Here is a 16975-nt window from a genome sequence, read left to right as displayed (position 1 = left end):
TTAAATCTATCATTTATATCACTTCAAGTAAAGTAAGTGCAAACGAAGACCACATTGTGCAAACTTAATCCAGATGTTTTTCAGATAAGCTGAATGGTTTCACAAGCATGCTACGGAAATAATATGGATATTGAATTTTAGCAATTATAGTATCAGCAAAAATTTTTTGACTAAAACACAATATTCCATTTAAAACCTCTTTCATACCTATCATCCACATTGACAACAATTTCCCCAGTATTTGGATGATTTACAAACAGTGTGGCTCTCAGTCCAGTCTTAGCATGTTCTATTCTATTCTTCCACTGAGCAAACCAAAGACTCTCGAATGTCACCAAAGCAGTTGCAAGTCTATTGTAAATTTTGACGATACGACTGAAATCTCCTAGCTGGTTAATGGCTCTATTGTCACGGAAAACCTTCATAGGGTCTTCTATCCTCTTCAAGAGTTGTCGAGACCAGTGAATAGCTCCTGCAGCAGGTGGGGCATTTCTTACCATTTGTGGACTCTCCTAGAAATGTAAGAGGAATTACAATTTCTCCATTGAAAATGAAACAAAAGTGTGATATCCAACAAACACCCAAACAGAAAATATATTTGATGAAGCAGTTGTTCTAATAGTCATCAAATACATTATTCTTTAGAACACAATGTTTGACTATTTTCTGTAGATGCACATGAAAAATTCCTTCACAACTCTATCTCAACAGGTATTTCAAATATGTCATAGCCCATTTTACTCAGAGAACAGAATGTTAGTGACTACATTGTTGATGTCACAGGCTATTTTTAATTTGGAAATGTTATGTCAGAACGACAGATGTGGAAAATGTTGACATTGGAAATGGGCACTTTCACTTATCCCCATTGAAATTATTGGACTTCTTTCACTTAAAAGACAGATTAGTTTGTCTTCTCATCATTTCACTTGCTCTGATTTGCTCCACTTCTACTTGGCAAATATTTCATACCTTGTGAGTCTCGTATATCTTATGGACCTCCTCCAAGTCAGTCTCGTACCAGTTGAAGATTTCTACAAATTTCTCTGCTATTGTTGTTCTTATACCAGGTCTTCCCTGGATTGGTCCAAATCTATCAAAGAAAAAAAACCAACATGTTAATTACTGTTTTAGGAATAAAAATTAGCAGTGGCCCAATAGCCCATGGCTACTAGATTTTGGGCTGGACTACCAAACTTTTGGGCAAAATTTTGATGAACATATAGAAAATATTAAACAACATGGTCTGGGCTACCAGCTTGTATTTACTATTTTTTACCCCTGTGTTTATTGTGTATTGTTTGGTGAAATAATTCTAAATCTTCATTATGTCCAGTAACAAGTACAATTATCTCAGTTTTCAAAATTACAAGGAAGTCTTGTGTTTTACATTGTGACATAAACCTAAAAAGGTTTTCTGTAGGGCCCATGATATCTATCCACTTATGTTGTATCTTTCAAGTTCCATAGATGTTCATACAGTAAGTGATTTTTTTCAAGTAATGCATTTTATTTTTAAAAGACCTCTTGTTGATGGTTTCTAATATAGAGAAAATACTTGTATGTCCAAATTTCTGCTTCTCAATATACGCCACAAATGGAAATTCATGCCATTTAACAAACCAATATACAATGGGGTATTTGATATAATATTGTTTACCTTGTTATGATGTCTAGTCCCTGCTGTGTCTTCATTTTCCTCAGGAAGATGACATGCAGATAGGCAGAAAGAAATTTCTCCTGATCTTGTACTATCTCAGCAAAGTTAGCATAGTATATATCAAATCTGTCTTTGTCCTTTAAAAAAACCGGTTAAATGATTATAAGTAAAATTATTAGTATGTAACACTAAATTTCAACTACTTTAAAATAGCTACTCATCTTTAAAGAGGCTAGCAAAACACAAGGTAGCAGATTTAAAAATTTTTTGGTCTTCAATTTTACACTTTTTAAATATGTTTTCTTTGTCTATAGTTTGAATGTAATGGTGATGAAAAGCTGAACTTTCTTTAATTCCAACATCATAAAACAACTGCAAAAAAAGACCCTAGATGATTTGACCAAGATATCTGTTCTTATTCTAATAACTTAAAAAAGTCAGTTAATATTCTTTTTATTGATGTCATCATATAAATACAGTTGATTAAGTTGATCATTTAATTGCTATAATTTGATGAGAGTATTTCAAAACACAAATAGAGTTGTCAACAGTCAAATTGTTGAAATAACAAAAAAAAAGATCATCAATGGTAAATACAAGCAAAAAGCAATAGTTTTAAACATGAATAATAAAAAAAAAAGCACAAAAAACCAACAACATTTTGAAATTCAAGGAAATCCACAGAAATACAGTTTCTCTGACATGAACAATAGAAACCAAACATCAAATTCATTGAACAATATTAAAACAGACACACTACCGATTCATCGTCTGAATCCTCCTCTACAGTACTTGAACGTCGATACTTCCCACTATTGAAGAACCTACTGATACTATCCCCATAAAAATGCTATTAACACAAAAGTGAAAATAAATAAACTAGAACTTCTTAACTGGTGTTCATTTCTCAACATATCACAAAATTAAAGTCAATTGACTAAGTGTTAGTTTATCACCCCCCACCCCCCAAAAAAAAAACAAAAAAACAAAAAAAAACCCTACTTTATTTCCTCCAAAATACATTTGTTTATATAATTTATTGAATACATTTGTTTATATAATTTATTGTCCAACAATGGATTGTCTACTATTTACCGAAAACATTCTTCTATGAGCAAGAAATTATTCTCTTTTTTCAATAAAGTAGTTTGTTAGAATCTTAGTCAATATTGACTGACTGACTTATCCAAAAAAAATACAAATGAGCTCAAAATTCACTCTACTTTCAATATTGGCAGTCAATATGTTCATGTATTAAAAGGCTATTGCAGTTAAATTTTACACCTCTTTATAAACAAAAACATGGACAAATTCATAGAGCCTGGTTAATTGGACATGTATTGCATGTTCTTCTATCCATTAGAGTTTGACATACCTTTGACTCAACATCAAGCATGGTTTTAGTAGTGACATTATCAGACATAGCTTTTGTCATTTCTTCTAAGTGTTCCATTATAACAGTAGATATTCCAGGACCATCACCTTCTTCATCCTCTGGGTAGAACTTTCCTAGAAACATCAGATAATGTGATAATTTACACTAGATATTGTTAAGTTCATCCAAAGTAAGGCTGATTTTCCATAGCAAAACTAGAAATTTTAGGAAAGAAGTTGACAATATTAACTTTTTAATAATCAAAACTGTAAAATAAATGAAAAAAGGAGTTAATTTCTATTGAAACTAATAAACATCATAAATATATTCATTCATCAGGATTAATGAAGAGCAAGTAGAGAATCAAAAATAAAGTTGTCTGTCTTTTAAATCAAACAAATTTTTAACTTCTCTAACTGTTAATACTTTCCCAGTTTGGAATTTAGCTACAAATCTGACAGTCTAAGTTTGTAATATCAAGCTTAGGCTGGTACAATGTATCCACAATTGATACTCACGTCAGATATATGCAAAGGTACTCAATTAACGGCTTGTACATGTATCAATTAATTTTTTTTATGTAATATGATATACTTACTTAGTGTTGCCAAATGTTCTTCCCCAAGTCCTTGATTAGTATCTTTAGTTTCAACAACATCATCTGTGCGCATGTTGGAACTATGATCATCTTTGGTGTCTTCAGTCTTAGTCACCTCAGAGTTTGGAGTGTCATCATCTTCAGCTATGGTACCTAAGCTTCTATCAGCAGAGTGATCAGCATTCATGTCTTCTTCCTGTTCAGCTGCTTCTTGTTCTGAAAGTAAACATAGCATTAAATATAGAACAACAGGCTGATTCAAAATAATCGTCTGCAATGCAGTAAACTTGGAAGATGATATTCAAGATATTTAGGTTAAACTCAAAATTAACCTTTTTTTCATTTTCAACACTAGAGTCAGAAACATATCATTTTCTTTTTGAAAAAGGCCAATATTTTGTTTATGAAGTTGTAAATGGAGAAACTATGGGAACTACATATTCTTATAAAGTGTAGTTTAATTTAATTCCACTAAGAGGCTTTTTGGCTGTAAAATTTACAATGTTGAATAGACAATCCATCTTCGTTCAAGAAAAGTTCACAACTGATATGGCATGTGTTTTTTTTATTGATATTGAAATGGGATAACAAGGGAAACCACAGAAGATAAGAGATATAAATATTAATCCTGCTAAAATTTAGCCTGCAGCAAAGGAATGTTTTTCTTTTTATAAAAGAGAAGTTGAGGAAGAACAAAAACTGGATTTTAGATTATTAAATACAAACCAAGAGCTTTTCTAGCTTCTTGCTGTCTCTTTCTGTATTTGTATTCATCTTTTTCAGTTTCATCTTCAAATACAAAGTCATCTTTCCTTAGTCTTGGCATACCAGCTGTAAGGGTCACCATCCTATAATGAAAGAAAGGCTTCATCAATATTGTTTAAAACCAATAGTTTAAATTTAAAAGGGGTCGCTGAAGTCACTTAAATAAGTTAAAGATCAGCTTTACAAAAATACAGCTTTGGTTACGAGTTATGAAGAATATAACTAGTAAAAGTACTGAAAACAAATTATGAATGGTAATAACTATAATGCAAATGTTACAAAAATGTTACAATGACACTAAGTATAAACCAATAATAAATTTCAAATAAATACATTACATTGAATATGCCTAAACATAGTCCTTTTCTTAATAACATTTTTTACGCAGTGACATCAAGTAAAGATTTTGAAAATTCTGAAAAAAAAACCCATCAAGAAACCATCTTAAAACTTTTAGCTAACAGCCATTGGCAGATTCTACTACACATACTTGTTATATTGTGACAACGTGTTAATAACATCAATCAGCTGTTTTATTCTGGTACAGAAGGAATCCATGTGTGACATCACAGCATCATCATCAGCTATAGATACTCCATGTCCCTGTGTGTCCAGGGAGGATATTCCTTTCTTTGGGGATACCATCAGACTGCTTCCTCTGGACTTGTCACTGGTGCCAGGTTTGGATCTTAAATAGACGTTATAATATAAGATCACATGATGTCAGCTGAAAAACTAATGGGATGCAATAAGAAACTCTGGATTTCTCTTTTTCACAGTTGCAGTTGAATAAATAAAATATCAAAATTTACAACTTTGTAAGTGATCTTATAAATCTGGTTTTAACATCATTTTCCAGTGATTATAAGGTATGAGTTCATGTGATAGAAATGCTCAACTCTCCAGTGAAAAAAATATAATAGATGTTAAAAAAAAAACGGTACAATCCTAGATGATAAAGCAGCCTATGCAATTTTTAAAACATTCCCGTGAACAGTTCCTAATTTTAATCAGATTAAGTTTTATGATATAGATTTTTAAAACTTGTGCATGCAAATGCACCAACAGAAAAACAGCATGAATGTATTTTTTTCCCCATGATTTTCTATATATCCTTACTTGACAGAACCAGCAGCTCCTACACTACTGATGGATGGATAGTGAGACAAGGTCTGTGACTGTCCCAAGGCATCCTTAAGAGATCGTAATGTGTCTCTGTAGAAACCTTGTAGCTGAAGACAAGCCTTCAATCTACCGTATAGGCTATCATCCTGTAATCCTAGATCCTTTCCTTCTTTGGTCTTACTCCTGGTCACTGATCCCTGAAGGTCATATTAATAAACATTTTATTATATGATATTATAGCATAAAATCTAATAATGTAATTCCTGTTGTAACTCTATATAATGATTACGGGGTAATGTTCTATTGAAACTTAATTAAATAATAAACATTCCAAGGTATCTTGAATAATATATACATTGTATATTTATATATACTATTTAACCATTGCAACAAAACAGATAAGCCTGTATGCACATAACAAAACCTCTTATTTTAATCAAAACACATATTTTCCATCATTCAGGCAAAATACTTTTAATGAAATTGTACCTTTTGTAATTATATTGTTTTGTCAATAATTTTTGTTGAGTAACAACATGTTTTTCACCAAGAGATCTCTTAATATTCTTCAACATTTTTACCTTGAGTTTTGATTCCAACTGACTTCTAAGCAATCTTTGCTGTGCATCACCACTACCCTGAAGTTCTCTTTGTTTAATTTCCTCAGCTATTCTAACCCACAACTCATCTTCGTCATACACATTACTAGTAAAGTTCCTAATGTATTCCTTACAGGCTAAAACTAATTGATTGGTTATCTTTGTGAACACAATGCCTAAAAATCCAGTCCTGGCATAATACCGAGAGATTGAATCCATCTGTCGCACGCTGTTTGTGATTCCTGGTATAGCATTATTAATGATGGATGCTGGTGTTGCGTCATGGTATAGCTGGTCAAAATGGCGACGAAGTGATTCCAAATACTTCACTTTGTCTTTTGTATCATTCATAGCATCTGTGATTCTATCAAGATATAAAAACAACCAAAATTACCTTGGTTTTAAATTATTAAGCATTTGACATTCAATCTGGAAAGAAAGGCGGCAATATATTTCTACAAATCATTCACACAAATATTCTGTAAGGCAAAGCTAGTATACTGGTAAACTGACATACTTCCCTTCACCTAACTATATTACTACAGATAAAATATTTTACTGTATGTATGCAACAAAAGAAGCTCATTCAAAAGAAGAGTTAACTGTATTGTATTTGAAGATTTGGAGGTGTCAATAATCAATCTGGTGGTCACAAGTTTCAGTGTAGCCAGTATAAACAGATACTTGCGACCATCAAATCAAGATAATTCTAATACACTTTTACCCATTCTAATGCAACTAAAAATACATATGTGGATTCTACTGAAAATGATATTTAAAAATCTGAAAAACATTAAGGGGCCAAACATGGAATTAATGGTGTTACCCAATGAATTTAACTTTACAACAAATATTGCACATGAAGAACTTTTTTTTCCTATGAGTCGTAACTTTTATCTATGTTACTTACGAAGCATCCACCATTTTCCATTTTTTCAGCAGTCTAGATTTTGCTGTGATAAGGACACCAATTACTGCCTTGCATTCTTTACTTTTCAACTGCTCTGTAATACTGGTAAGCAATCTTTGTCTTCTTCTCCATCGCTCAAGTTCTGACAGGGGACCAGCATTTGGATCCATGAATCTATATAAAAAAAAATGATCCCAAAAAAATTAAGATAATGATCAGCTTTACAATTTATATATATGTATAGTCTTGTACAATGTACATGTAAACACATGTAAGTTGTTAATATTATTCAATATATTTCAATGCAAAAGTAGAAATTAGAATTTAAAACAGTAGCATAAAAAAGTGCTCCCCAAAAATAAAAGAGATAAATAATTGTTTACAATCTAATTCTGTTTAACATTACACCAGAAAGAAATAAACAAATGAAAACTCAAACCACGAAATTATCATCTACAACATCAAATCTACAGGAATAGGACCCAGGGACCCTGAATACTCAAACTGTAACTAGAAAGGAGAGATAGCTCACATTAAAATGTGAGTTTCAGTAGAACATAAAAGGGGGGTATCTTCTACACGTCTACCACTCAATTTGGCATTGATATGAACTGTAAGCGATGATCTATGTCAAGTATTTTTAAAAATTTTGTATTCAGAGAATGAAATAAGTATTATTTTTATTATTACAGAAGCATTTGTTCATATATTGTATCTAGATTTTATTTCATCTTATAAGCATTCAAAAAAGATAAAAATTTATTTTTAACACAAGAGAGGTAAAAATGTACCAATAGATTCATAGAATTGACATTGATCTGGCTTACATCTTTAATCAGTGTTCATCTACTAACATGTAACATTCTACAAATTCATCACCCCTACTCTTACCTCTCCTCAAAATAACTAAGGTCCAAAAATAATGATTCGCCACTTTAAATAACAAAATATATTGAATTAGACTTAAACAATTTCATATATAAATTTTATACTAGAATAGCTAACACTTATCAAAATAGGAATTCCGTAACTTTAGTATGATTTGTAACTTAATCCTAGATACATTCACTCCTATTAAAAGAAGACACTACTTATTCAAAATAAACATCAAGGACTAAACCAACCTTTTTTTTCATGGGGGGGGGGGGGGGTGTGTGTCATCATGACTTTAAAAAAATTTCTCAAAACCATTCTGAAATTTCCAGGATTGTCAGAAGATCCTTGCATACACCAACACAACTAGCAAGTCTAACAAGTATTTATAATTACACATAGCAAACACTCTTTAAGAGAAAACCACAATAATCGCACAATTATCAATCAATGTAACCTATTCCCATGTTAATATACAATCATGATTACAATTCAAAATATAACATCAAACATCAAAATCATCCAATCCTATTTTCACTTTAGTACATAATACATGGATGCGATTGGAAGGATAAGACTGTTTTTGTTGAAGGTTGAAGTTTCTCTTGTGTAAAAACAATTAATTAAATATTGTGTAAAGTGTAATCTGCACTAAATTTTGTCTTCTTAAATGGTAAAAACAGCAATTACAATCCTTCAAAATTAAGCAATATGCATGCTTCATTCCTAGCTTTGTTTGCATGAATCCAATTAAAAGCAACATACATGTACATCCCTATTGATCATTTAAATTAAAGAAAATACACCAAAAAATATTTGGTCATGTATAATTTCTTTGCTTTTTAAAGTTCTCCACAGACATGACTAAATTTCAATATTTAAGTTTCTTAAACCTTGTCCACCAGTATAATAGTGTAAATAATACACTGTAATAGAGTGAAAATATGAACTATGTCTACCATAACTTAAAACATTCAACAATTTGTTATATTGAACTCAGACCTTTTACTTAATTCAGCATCTCCGCCATTTAAAACAATACTCCTTGTTTTAAATCGTTTACTACACAAGGAATAAACAAGAAAAAAACATCATGAAAAATGACATGAAATTCATTTTAATGATTTAAAAAAAAACTGGCATTTACTACTAAGGGAATATTTATTTGCTAAATAAAAGCTACACAGCATATTTCTAAATTGATATGGAAAAAGTGCATAATAAATCTAAGAAAAACATATCTGACAATACATGTATGGGGAGGACACAAAGAAATGCTAGTAAATCATTTAGTTACACTGGTACAATGCTACAGAAACACCTATTCAAGGCATATGCTGTTTTTGCATCTACAGGTATACATACAAGTAAGCCTTTCAATATGGAGTGGCAGCCACATATTTTAAGAAACAAATTGACTTACTACATAGAACATGTTACGAAATTGACAACAGGACAACCCAAAAATTATAATTTTAGTGAAGTTCATACACATGTATCAGCTGACACCCAACCTACTTCTAAAAGTGGAACAAAATGCAAATGTGGAACGAATGCACATGCAATCCATCAAGTTTTTTAAAAATAATTAGACAGTCAGTAGTGTCAGAGCAGAAATACATGTAGTTTAGCATGTCAAATATAAAGAGGACCAGGTCAGTCAAAAAAATGTCTATTTGCAATGTAACCATTTGAACACAAGATGCAAGTCATGACACCATGTTTGTATTTGTTCTGCAATCAAATTATGACCCTTTCATGGAATAGATAAAATGAGTAGTACATGTATGAGCATTTACTAAATGACATTATGCAACATACAGAATATGTCTGGCATAACAAAATATTTACTACTGACATTTGCATCACAAATTAAAAATGAATTAGAATGTAAAAGCTATATTAGTAATGAAAAATCACCTTGCAGGCTCATCAGGAAAAGCCACTTTCCTAGTAGAGAAAAGCATATATTCATAGAAAGAAACAAAGCACAGAAAAATGTGTAAGCAGTCAGCACAACAGGCTCTCTGTAAGGTTGAAATGTTTAAGCTCCTATTTACTGAAAGGACTGTTTTCATGAGTCAAGCTTGAAGAAATAAACAGTTACTTTTGTTTACATGCATTTAATACACAGATTTATGAAAGAAAATTTCCTTATTAAAATGTCTAGAATAATCACTGGTTGACACAGCTAACATATAAATGTAGAGTTTATGTGGCTGATTGCTTGATGAAGTAAAGAATATGAGAAAAGTAAAATATTTATAACCAAGTTAAAAAATGTTTTGACAAACTTATTGAGTTTTATATTTGTTACGAATTTTATGAAAAGAATTTAATGTCGTTCAAGTAAAAGTTTATCAAATACTGCATAATTATATCTACATGTTTTATTGTATAGAAATTCAGTCTTAACTATGTCTGTTATAAATATTTTGAGCTGGAATTCATACATTAAAATTTTAAAAGGCAGAGAAATACTTCTTAAATGGAAAGTTCATAAAAGTGAAATCCTGTACATAATGAGAAAAAGAATAATTTACAAAAATGTGTTTCGTTTTGAGTAACTCTTTGTTAAACAATTTTGATGGAAAAAGTCAACTTCTTGGTATTTTTACAGCACTTATCCATAAATGCTACCTTTTTGCTAGTGCTAATTTAATTCAACCGATCACCACAAAAAAAAAAAATACAAAACCAAAAAAATCTGTGTATATACAGAAAAAATCATCTAGAACAGAGACAAACCTTTCATCGGAGGTGTCATTAAGGATTGATTCTATTGTGTTCATCCAATCAGCTACTAGCTCTTCATATTGGCCAATCAGCTGAGTGTCAAGTGCTGCTTGTCTTTGCATTTTGAAATCATTCAAAATGACATTTTCTGGTTGTTTTAACATCTAAGAAGTTAATAATAAAAACTATATTGTAAGAGAAAATGTTGAAAATTAAAAAGACTTCAGATTCAGAATAAGAATAATTGCACAAAATACATTACCTGAACCGATCCACGCAACAAAAATTGCGATCGGTCATCAATAACTGATCAGTTTTCGATCAGTCATCTATCTGTCAAACCAATCCATTAAACCGATGATCGCATCACGCGACCACAGAGCTGTAAACATGTTTTACAGTTTGTTGTTTTCTTTGTCAATTTTACACATTTTTGAATAATGCAATAGATTTAAAAATCAATTTATACTTTTTATTTTACAAAAAACATACAAAAAATATACTGTACTATACATTTAAGGTGGATTCTTCCATCCTGAAACTAAATCAATTTATCATTTCCATATCTACATGTAAAACCAGTGCTCACTGAAGTCTCATACAGCAACTGACAAGTTAAACTGAAATTCAGTCATGTGAAAAATGCAACCTTCTAGTCTATAATAGAAAACCTAAATTTCATGACATTTTAAGACAACGCTAATTATATTGTCACTTATCAAGCTAGTTAAATTATCATCTTCATACTGAACAACTGAAGTTTGACCAAAAAAAAAACATTTCATTCCCTGGAGAACAGTGCCCCTAATATTATGTGACTATACATATGATCATACCAATTGTTTAGAATGTGCCATTGATGCTGATGATTCATTTAAAGCTGTAAGGAACTTGTCCATGCTATGTGTAAGATTATTTTGACTTTCATTGTTACATTCACCCCATTCTTTCTGAGCTTTTATCAAAGGAATGTAGACCTCAGACAGAAGTGAGGTGAGAGTTTCCATTGTGTTGTGTTTAAGTTCACCACAGAAAATATCTCTTTCCATTCTTGTTGGATCAACATCTTTATCAACTCGATTTCTAAGGAAGTATAAAACATTGAGTTGGTCCAAGTTTGCATCTTTCAATGCAGCCAGTGTTCCAGTCATATGCAAATGACGTGTTGTCAATTCTCCTTCGGCTAACTTCTCACAATAGAAAAATAGTCGACATGGCCCACCTGCTTTCAAAAACTTGTTAACTTTGCTTAAATTATTTTGTTCAGTCATAAAATCTTCCAGGAGAGTTGGATTGTCATATCCACCGATTCTAAAACTCTCTTGGATCTTTCCAGCGATCCACCAATGTCGTTCATCCATTTTGAATTTTGTATGGAGATAAATTAGTTTACAACATTTCAATCAATCCCCTTAACCTGCACAAAAAGGCAAACGGCTAGCAGTATTCAGTTTGTTGTTTTTTTTTCTTGTTTTGGAACGCCGAGTTTTCACATGCAGGCCGCCATCATTGTTGTTGGTAACGGTAAGTGCCCGTATGAAGCACCTTGCGTTTTTGAAATTATCTCCCTTCCCAAAGAATGCGGGGAATTTTCTATTTTCGAAAGAATTGAAGAGAAAAAGAACTTGTTAGTTTGCCAGTTCATCAATAAAATTATCGCGCGGTGGAGAACGAGAAAGTAAATTGCATGGTGTCAAGTATTTTAGAGTTCTATCATTGAATACACCAGTATCCCAATCGTTTGATTATGTCTGAGTTGATATGAAATTTAAACGTGTTTGAGTAATTCTTCTCTTTATACATAGTCATATAATTCCGCCCTGCAGTTTCAAAGGAAAAGATTGCTTTTTAAATTGTTAACGGACGACGAACGAACTTTGCCCAGATGTTCCTTAGGGTATCTTGCACAAAAGTTGTGTTTAGGTTTTTTATCCGTCCAAAGACATGGCCACCGTTACTAAAATAGATCATAGGGAACAGACAGTAGTTTTCGCATATATATCTCCAAAACCTTTTGGTTGAGCCAAATTCTGACGTTAGATATAAAAGTGTTCAGCATGATGAGATCTATCTGTGGTCAAATTTTCATTTTAATCTGTTAAGCCATGTTGGAGTTATTTCCTTTTTTCAAAGCATTTTTAATGTTATGTCTTTAAAAAATCTTCCCCTCTGAAACTACTTGACCAATTAGAACCAAACTTGATATGAATGTTACTTGGGGTATCCTGCATAGAACTGATGTGGGGATTATTAATATATATATACGTCTCAGAATGTGACGACTCAATTCGCAACATCGGATCATATTGATACAGGGAAGATATATAAACGTATAGAAAGGTCTGAAAAATTCCCAACGATGTTAGAACTGTCAAATTTGCGATGCAAATTTTTGGTCGTTCCCTCCGCAGGACTCGAACTCGTACCGCTGTGACATCTATGGCAATACCGCCTGCACAAAGTCCAGCGCCCTAGGCCACTCGGCCAGCTAGGCTATATAAAGATACGATTAATCTAGGGTTGTAAGGCTAAAAACCACTAATTCCACTTCCCATAGGCTTCTATGCTAATTTCACAATATTCAATGGCTTCTCTGGACTTTACCTTAACTTTAACCTGCAGAGGACTATATATCAGCATGATTCTACATATGTCAGCTCACAATCCTCAGAATGGCATGTGGGGTTAGCAGACTTGCAGTGCAGTACTGGTCACCGGAAGTGAAGGGTCTATAAATAGCATGGGAAATCCCAGTGTTTTCACACGATAGGGGTATATTTAAAAATCATTATGGAGATTAGGCTTCACATCACAAGAAGCAAAATGCACCTATAAAATGTACAGAAATGTTTTTCCTTTCAGAAACTGTTTAAATTTTTTAAATAAGATGAGAACTTTTTTCACAGCACTATGAGGAACAGGGGTAATTTCTGCGTAGGACTGTTTTTGCGTACGTTCCAAATGCTCATTGGTTGAATTGGTGGTCTGTAACCTGTAACTAAGTACAATATCTTCCCTGTATCAATTTGATCCGATGAAGCACTGTAGCGAATAGAGTCGTCAAATTTAATTCGATTCACTTCCGACTCTAGTTCACGGGCATAATACATATATTGCGGCAAAGTTAACATAGCGTTTGATGTATCCGATCCGAACTTTAAAAAAAAAACTATCATTAATTTAACCTTATCAAGTTTTGACTCATATTTTCTCCAATCGACCGCTCTGTGTATCTCATATCGCAAGGCGTCAGGATGCTTTGTTTTGTTTTGTTTTTTGTTTTGTTTTTTTTTCTCAAATGTAATTGAAAAACCCAATCGCGGTCACTAAATAACCAAGCCAACGACGTTGACAAGGGATTCAGACTATGAAACACCATGTCCATCCTCTGCCGATAAGCAATCCGAAAAAGTGTTAGAATCACCCTCTGAAACAATTACGAAAGAAAGTGCTTCTATGGCATTGCTTGCAGGGATGGGTTCATATACTTTTAAAAGTAATAATTAATTACGATTATTTCGGAATTTTAATAAAATACTTCACATTGCAATTACTTTGATTTTTAAAATGCATTTGATTTTTTTCAAATTTTCTTTCGAAAATGTGATTAATTATTTTTCAAAAACTTTATGTTTTGAAAGACCACAATATATGACAATAAACAAAAAAAAAATCCCTAAACAGTCTAGCAGTAGCAGACATCATTCACAAAATCGAATAGCAAATGAATTTTTCCTTAAAACTGATTACTTCAAAAATTGACAAAAAATCATTTCAATTTTAATAACACCATTTTATTACTCTTTGTTTGACACTTTCTCAACCACTTTCGCACCTTTTCTAATTTCAAATGATATTGTTATTTAAATGATATAGAAGACGAGATGCATTTTATCCTCAAATGCCCAGTTTATCATATAATGAATCTATTTTCCATAAACCCTTTTTGAGAATCACTAATAATGGAAGAAAGAATCTGTTTAATTCGAAAGGAAATGTCAGCTGATGCTATTTTCATATCAGTGTTCATCAGACTAATTTGTCTCCAATTTTTCATGAATCTTCTATCTTTCCCTTCCTTAGGAATGCAGGTAATGATACTTTGGTATTGAAAATTTGAAAAAGCTCCAGAATTGTAGCCATATCTTAGTGATCTAAATAGGTCCAATATCTTTCCAAAAAAATTATAAAAATCAACTGAAAAGCCGTCAGAGCCAGGACTTTTTCCATTTTGCATCTTGCTCAACACTTTACTACACTAATCAAATATCAGATTACCTTCACATGAATTTTTTGTTCTTCATTAAGCTGATTGACATGATTTAAAAAATCTAAGTTGTCTATGGGTTTGTGGGAGGACATACATATTTTTTGTAAAATTGTGCCAGTTCCAATTTCAATACTAATTTATGTAGGCTTGTGAGTAATTTAAATAGCTCTCAAGGTAGAAATCAGCCTTACATTATACAAATGTGTCCTACTTTTAAAACTACTTCTTATCTTGAAAAATGTTATTAGTTGAATCTTCGTTCTTCTACAGTCTAGTGTTTTCTACTCGAGGTTGTTTAGCATGTCGGTGACGCCACTGGTGTTTTGATAACGGTTGGTGTTAGACCTTGCAGCCCGACGTTGTTCCATTTCAAGCCTCTTGGTGGTTTGTACGTTGTATGAGTTCCATACCGAGGCGCTTTCCATGCAGGTTGGGTCTAACTAGTGTAAAGTATGCTGCTGATTTTGATTTATTGGCTGCTGATTTTCAAGTTTCTTTTTAAAAATCCTAGATTGCTGTTTCCTTTCGTTACTGTTTGGTCAATGTGTGGTGGTTCCAAGAGAGGTTGAAGCTAAGGTCAACACCCAGGTATCTGTCTGCTCCAAAGAACCGAATTTTTTCACCGTGCTTCCTCTTTCGTCTATCAAAGACGTGACATTTTATGAGCAACTCGTTAGATGTTTCTAGATAAGCAGAAGACACCTATATCGAATGCATCTGGTCTACGCTCGCAGTTTTTATTGAGTTGCTCATTTACTTTTATATCTATATGCATGTTCTTTGTTGTGAGTGTTTATATATATTTTTTCCTTGTCTAGTCGTCATCCCTAGACAATGTCCTTCGTGATTATCGTCCCCGTGCAGGTCCGGGTGTCAAAATAATAGGCCCGCAACAGCACTAAGCTTGTCGTAAAAGGCGACTAATTAGTGCTTAGAACCCTGGCCGGGGGTTAGGGCGCTCTTCCCACAGAGCAACTGGATGGTGTACCCCGGGTGGTGGAATGGAGTTCCCCTGCCATGTTACATGCTTGGATCGTCAGGCCATAATACCTGACCGAAAACCACAATGCCACGTTCCTCGCACGTTAAAGAACCCTTCTATGGTATTCTATCGGAGCAAGAATCATTGGGCTCCGCCACAGGAGACTAAATTGCTCGACCCTACCCACCTCTTCCTTTCCAGTGGAAATCAAAATTTGCTGACCCCATATTCCTTGTGTCCCATTCCATTTTTCATGTCACCACCATTTCATGTTCATTTTATCACCCATTTCATGTTCATCGCCTGGATATAGCTGAAATATTGCTGCTCGGGCGTTAAACCCCAACAATCAACAATCAATCAATCGTGATTAGTGCCCCTCGAGTCCTGGTTCCCTTGATATTCCCTCCTATAACATTAATGATTTTTTTAGGATTAAGATTTTCTTACGATATAATTCTCAGTGAAATTGTAAAAAAAGTCGCATCATGGAAAAGACCCCAAATCGGTCAGATTGTGGAGACCGAGGAATCAATCATGGGTCCGTCGATTTAATACTTATGTAACATCATATCGAAATTTTTTTAAAATGTGTACAACTATAGACAAAGAGGCAATAGAAATAAAAACACAAGAAAGGACAGACATGATCACGAAAAATATTGAACAAAAAGAATATATACCCTTTGTAGACAGTAGACAATTGTTGATAGCTCAAACACATTTTCATTAAATGGTTATGGCATGTTATATCAAGAATTACAAAGCAACATATTTACACACATTGGAGAATCATATATTTCATGAGCGTGATGTGACAGTGGTTTAACTTTTACACATTTATTCTGATTTCCCAACATTCTTTCATTAAGTTTATTATTATCCCCTGTGTATGATAGCAATATTGATATATAGCTTGTATCATAATTTTGCATTTTATCTGTTTTTCGTGGTGCTGACTCGAACATGCTAAATTGTAAATGCATATACATTGAAGTGATCGAAATTCTGTGAAGGCAATATTGAATCGTTATTGAATTCAATATCAGTCTAAATATAGATTTAAATCCACATCTACTGGC

General features: G+C 32.7%; 1 protein-coding gene across 1 annotated transcript in view; it reads right to left on the bottom strand.

Moving 5' to 3' along the window:
- The window catches only part of LOC148614290 (uncharacterized), a 91656-nt gene extending 79500 nt beyond the window's left edge, over nucleotides 1-12156 (bottom strand). The window contains exons 1-15 of the mRNA XM_088588342.1: nucleotides 11478-12156; nucleotides 10654-10805; nucleotides 9826-9855; nucleotides 8908-8967; nucleotides 7033-7206; nucleotides 6105-6486; nucleotides 5518-5720; nucleotides 4889-5086; nucleotides 4360-4481; nucleotides 3634-3849; nucleotides 3036-3169; nucleotides 2421-2510; nucleotides 1661-1797; nucleotides 973-1093; nucleotides 208-512 (exon numbers count right to left, since the gene is read on the bottom strand). Of these exons, the coding sequence (XP_088444468.1) occupies nucleotides 208-512; nucleotides 973-1093; nucleotides 1661-1797; nucleotides 2421-2510; nucleotides 3036-3169; nucleotides 3634-3849; nucleotides 4360-4481; nucleotides 4889-5086; nucleotides 5518-5720; nucleotides 6105-6486; nucleotides 7033-7206; nucleotides 8908-8967; nucleotides 9826-9855; nucleotides 10654-10805; nucleotides 11478-12002 (2849 nt within the window). The 5' untranslated portion in view covers nucleotides 12003-12156. The remainder of the gene's footprint in view (nucleotides 1-207; nucleotides 513-972; nucleotides 1094-1660; nucleotides 1798-2420; nucleotides 2511-3035; nucleotides 3170-3633; nucleotides 3850-4359; nucleotides 4482-4888; nucleotides 5087-5517; nucleotides 5721-6104; nucleotides 6487-7032; nucleotides 7207-8907; nucleotides 8968-9825; nucleotides 9856-10653; nucleotides 10806-11477) is intronic.
- Nucleotides 12157-16975: the final 4819 nt, after the last annotated feature.

The sequence above is a fragment of the Perna viridis genome, chromosome 6, assembly GCF_037379345.1.
Source record: "Perna viridis isolate PV_CMFRI_1.1 ecotype Kerala chromosome 6, ASM3737934v1, whole genome shotgun sequence".
Taxonomy (NCBI): domain Eukaryota; kingdom Metazoa; phylum Mollusca; class Bivalvia; order Mytilida; family Mytilidae; genus Perna; species Perna viridis.
This window is presented reverse-complemented; position numbering and strand designations above follow the sequence as displayed.